At 34.3% G+C, this 5,489-nt stretch overlaps 1 protein-coding gene across 1 annotated transcript; it reads left to right on the forward strand.

Annotated features, from left to right (window-relative positions):
- The first annotated feature begins 60 nt into the window (after positions 1 to 60).
- Positions 61 to 3,570, forward strand: LOC141607058 (uncharacterized). Its single transcript, XM_074426425.1, has 3 exons — positions 61 to 492; positions 2,104 to 2,171; positions 2,905 to 3,570. Exons 1-3 carry the CDS (start codon positions 61 to 63, stop codon positions 3,341 to 3,343), a joined length of 939 nt encoding a protein of 312 aa, XP_074282526.1. The 3' UTR covers positions 3,344 to 3,570.
- The last annotated feature ends 1,919 nt before the right edge of the window (positions 3,571 to 5,489 follow it).

Here is a 5,489-nt window from a genome sequence, read left to right on the forward strand (position 1 = left end):
TAAAGTATATATAAACTCAATACCCAAATTACAACATTGTTGTCTTTTGCATCCAAGGAAATGGCTAAGTTCCTCCGGAGCAACGTTTTTTTACGTTCTTCATCTACTCTCAAAATGCATCCATTCAACTCCCGTGATACTGTTAGATATCCTTTGACAATAAAGTGTCTCCCACAAAACACCAACTCCGCGGGCAGCCCGTCTAAAGTTGGTTCTTCAACAAAGCACCAACTCCGCGGGCAGCCCGCAGTAAATGTAGCGGCCGACGACACCAATAACTACAACCCAGCCGATCTCCGACTAGACAACATGCCGAAACACGTAGCAATAATGTTGGATGGAAACAGAAGGTGGCTGAAGGCACGTGACAAACCCTTAAGCTATGAGCCCTTCTTTGAAGCCAATCTTGTATTTGTTGACCTTTGTATCAAATGGGGGATTCCTACTGCCAGTTCCTTGGTCTATACTCTTAAAAACTTGGAACGAGGCCAAGTGAGTTTTTATATACTTCCTCCATTTTTCTATTTTCATTTGCTATTTGGAAGTTAAAATTCCCCCACTTTGATCGTAAATATGAGTTAAGGGTAAGATAAGGATCCGAATTTTACAATTTTTTTCCGTTAAGGACCTCAACGATTTTTTTTTTTTTTTTTGTTAAGGACCTTAACACTAACACCGTTAAACTTTCGTTATATTTCTAACATTAAAATAGATTTTAATAACAAATATATTTTATGAAAATACTTGTATATTTTATAACGCAAAATATTTTATAAAAATAGATTTTAACAACCAATATATTTTATGAAAATAATTATATGTTTTGACCATCAAAATTAATGAAGGCAAGAGTTATGGGTAAGACAAGAACTCGAACATTGTTTCAGCATTATATCAAATATTGTTTAGGCATACAATAAACAATAGAAACATCATATCACAACAATCAGTAGGATTATTGCAAGACAAAGTTATCCAATTGAGCAGTTAGGTTCACGCATTCAGCTATGACTTGAGAACTTATGGAGGTAATTGGTCTGATAGTTTTGATTTGTGATAGTTTTGATTTGTGAAGCAAAAAGGAGCTTAATATCTTGTAGTTTGCATTTTGGGTTGTTTTGCTATGTCACAAAGATTAATGGTTATGTGTGTTGCTCTTAGCTTAATTAATTTTGACTGTTAAAAATTTTCATAAAATAGATTGGTTGTTAAAATCTATTTAAATGTTAGAAACGTAACCGAAACTTAACGGTGTTAGTATTAAGGTCCTTAACAGGAAAAAATAATCGTTGAGGTCCTTAACGGAAAAATATTGCAAAGTTCAGGTTCTTGTCTTACCCTTAACTCTCGTAAATATGTTGGAGAATAAAAATAGTACGTACTCCTTTTTTTTTTATATTCCCTCCGTCATGGTCATTTGTTTACCTATTCTATTTTGAGGTGTCTCAGCCAATTATTTACCTTTCTATTTTGGGAATGTCTTTGAAGGACAATTTGATCATCCACACTCAATTTGGTCGATTTGTTATCCTATAATTGGCCTCCCCTTCTTTTCTCGGTCTTTGTGCCAAAATCAAAAATAAACAAATGACTGTGACGGAGGGAATATATGTCATTATAACATTTCAAAATATCTCCAAATATAAGATTAAATATTAGTATTATATTTATCATATGAAAGGGCTTTTTGATAAAAAAATTATTGGTATATTTTTTTAATTTTTGAACAAGTATTGTTGTAAATATTAAAGTCGAAAGTTTACCTTGAAAAACGTCATATAAACATTTACACTTATTATCAAAGACACGTTTTCATATAAACATTTACACTTATTATCAAAGACATGTTTCACAAAAAAAAAATTGACAAAAAAAAGCAACATATAAATGTACCAAAAAAATATGGACAGAGTTCAATTTTAAATACTGTAATAAAGCAAAGAAAGAAAATAAAAAATCAAAGGAGGGTGTGTTCTTTCATGATTTTAAATTTGATAAAAAATATTATAGCATATTTATCTCATTCAAATACGAGATGATTCGTGAAAACATTTTAGATGACCTCACAAATCACAATAATATCTATTTTCCTTCTAATCGTAGGAAGCAAATGATATCATGTTTGGGCAACTCGAAATTTTCTTAGAACAAAATAGACGACAATTTATCAGGTAATAACTTACTGCTCATCCGTTTGAAAATTGAAAGAAAATTATTACTCGTAGGTGTTACTGAAATATATGATATCATTACTCAGCTACATGCAATTCAAATTACAATAATTATAATAGTAAATTAGAAATTACTGCCCGTTACATACCAGCTTTCTAAAATAACTCAATTTTATAATTTTTTTTTTAAATTAGTCCCTTAAATATGCATTTTTGTCAAAAACTGCTTTAAACTCCAACTTAAGTCACTTATTCCGTTATTTTTTAAACTTATTATGTTTGTGGTTTAACCAATTTATACTTTGAAATGTATAACAATGTATAATAAATTTAAAAACAGACGGAATAAGTTATCTAATTTGGAGTTTTGGAACATTTTTTTTTTTATAAAAGTACATCTTAAGGGAGTAATTTAAAAAAAATTGTAAAAAAGGAGTTATTTTAAAAAACTGGTATGTAAAAGGGAAGTAATTGTTAAGTGAAATTTGGCACCCGCTCCCACTGAAATTTGAAAAATCTGAAGTTTTTAGTCAAATTTTCCTTAGAGAATTTATAGTTCGCCCCCTAACAGGGAATCCTGGCTCCGCCACTGTGTATATGATCAAATTATCCTTTAAAAATATTCCCAATATAGAAGGGTAAATAACTGAATGAGACATCCTGAAATGTACTGTAATATGTACACAAATGACCTAGACGGAGGGAATATAACTTTAAGAAATGAAACACACAGAAAAGGAATACAACTGAAGGTGATTGGAGAAAGGACGTTGTTGCCACAAACAGTGCAATGGAAGATAGCAGAAGTGGAAGAGGCAACAAGAGAATGTACAAATTTAGAGTTTATGTTAGCCGTATGCTACGCAGGAACAAGAGATATAGTACAAGCAACGAAGAGTATATGTGAAAAGGTCAAAAATGGGGTGATCGAGACCAAAGCCATAGACGAAGCGCTACTAGAAAGCGAGCTTTGGACGGGAGGTTCCCGTGCTCCACCAGTTGATCTACTAATTCGTACAAGTGGTCGGCTTCGAGTCAGCGACTACTTAATGTGGCAAATGGCACAAGCGGAGCTCTACTTCTCCAACGTTTACGCACCTGAGTTTGATGAGGTTGAGTTTGCTCACGCCATACACTCATTTCAGCTTAGGGAAAGAACCTTCGGCAAGTGATTATTATTTCGTAAGGAATATGAAATCATTATAATAATAAAATTCACAATGTAGTAGTAATATTATGATACTTTTGAACTAAAATATGGATTTGGATATGATATTATGAAATAATCATCTAAGTCATAGTTTATTGTATTGTCTGAAATATATCTTTATGATGTATTATTGTAGTTATAGATTAAGCTTCTAATAATTATTCTCTTGTAATAATTGCTATATAAGAAACAATTGGCATCGATAGTACTGACAGGCTATCGCGTGGACCTATTAAAAATACCTTGCCTTCTCTAACTACGTAATTAGTGAAAGTCGGGATGAAATTCACAAGTTCGTCGGGTAACAATTCAGTTTGTTATTGTTTAATTAAACTAAAGAATAAATAAATAAATAAATAAATAAATAAGGGTGAAATCAAGTATAAAAATATGAGAAGAAGGGGTTAGGGTCGTCAGTTCAATAAGAAAATCTCATGACTAATTAAAGGTCTCTAATTTAACTAGTCTTGTAAATCAATATAAAGGGTAGTGACAAAGAGATCATTAATCGCCCTAAAACATACCTAAAGAGCTCTCGCCAACGGACCGGCAATCGTGGTGATTTTACTAACATGTACCTTTATCATGTCCTTTGCATAGTCATGGGGCCCGCTTGGATGGCTTATACTAGTGGAATATTCTCCATTGAAACAAGAACAATAGATTTGGCCTTTTGAGTGAATTCAAACATGTTGTTCACCTTCTTAATCGCACAAGCCTTCCTTTCCATGGTTTGCCATATGCGAGCCTACATCTTCATCCAGGGGCGGAGCCACATATGTAGTAGGCTATATGGACTCCCAACAAGATTTTCATTGAAATACTTTTTAGTTTACTGCATGTACATAGTATCAAAGTGGCAGAGATGGTAAAGTTGACAATTAATGCATTAATGTAACAAACCTGGGTTCGAGTCTCCATTCAAGCATTTTATTTAATCCACTGTTAACTAATTAAATTGATTAATTTCATATTTTTCTTAATTAGGTTTTAGTTTTAAATTTAATAAGGCTTCATTGGTATGGGATGAAGGTATTGGTTCACATGGCATGTCGCTGACGACATGGGAGTGTGCCGAACAAAACAATGGCGGTTACAATCGCAATAATGGAATATCCTATCAGCGTCAGAACAACAGTGTGACGCAGAACTCGGCAGCCAAGCCGACTATTTCGACTACCACGGTTCAGGGTGGAGGCCTGAAAAGCAATGGGAAAATTTTTATGATGGGCAAGCAGGAAGCGGAGAATGATACTCACGTTGTCACCGTTACTTTTCTTGTTGATAACACGCCATCTTTTTGTTCTATTTGATTCGGGGGCAACCCACTCTTTTGTGTCTAGGAGAATATGAATTGGTGAAAGGTAATGTGTTTATACCTTCGGGAGAGTCAGTGTCATGTTCTAATAAATTGTATAGAGGGGTGTCCATGATGGTATGGGAAGTAGACTTACCAGTCAACCTGTTAGAGTTTTCTATGGATGAGTTTGAGATCATCTTCGGGATGGACTCGTTGGGCAAGTATGAGGCTAAGATAGATTGTCGGCAAAAGAGAGTGTCTTTAAAGGGGCCTAAGGGAGTCAAGGTGTCATATAGGGGGTTCATAGTAAAACCTAAGATGAAGTTGATCGCGGAAATGACTTTAAAGTCACGGTTGAGGAAGAAGTGCCCTTTAATCCTTTGTCATGTGAGAGATATGCGGGTTGAGGAGCCATCATCGTCTGACATGCCAGTAGTTGGGGAGTTTAGTGACGCTTTTCCAGATGAGATACCGGGGTTATATTACCTCCTAAGAGGGACATTGATTTCGGTGTTGAGCTCAAACCGGGGACGAGACCTATATCTAAAGCACCGTACTGGATGGGACCTAAAGAGTTGGAAAAGTTGAAGAAGCAGATGGATGAATTGCTAGACAAAAGGTACATTCGACCTAGTATATCACCTTGGGGTGTACCAGTTTTGTTTGTGAAAAAGAAAGACGGGAATATGAGGCTATGCATCGACTAAACTAATTAAGTGAACAAATCAATACCTAAACTATCTTTTGCTCCTAAAAAATTCAATCGGAATTAAAACCCTAAAAAATTAAAATGAAATTGAAGAGAAAT

The sequence above is a fragment of the Silene latifolia genome, chromosome 10 (genome assembly GCF_048544455.1).
Source record: "Silene latifolia isolate original U9 population chromosome 10, ASM4854445v1, whole genome shotgun sequence".
Lineage (NCBI taxonomy): Eukaryota > Viridiplantae > Streptophyta > Magnoliopsida > Caryophyllales > Caryophyllaceae > Silene > Silene latifolia.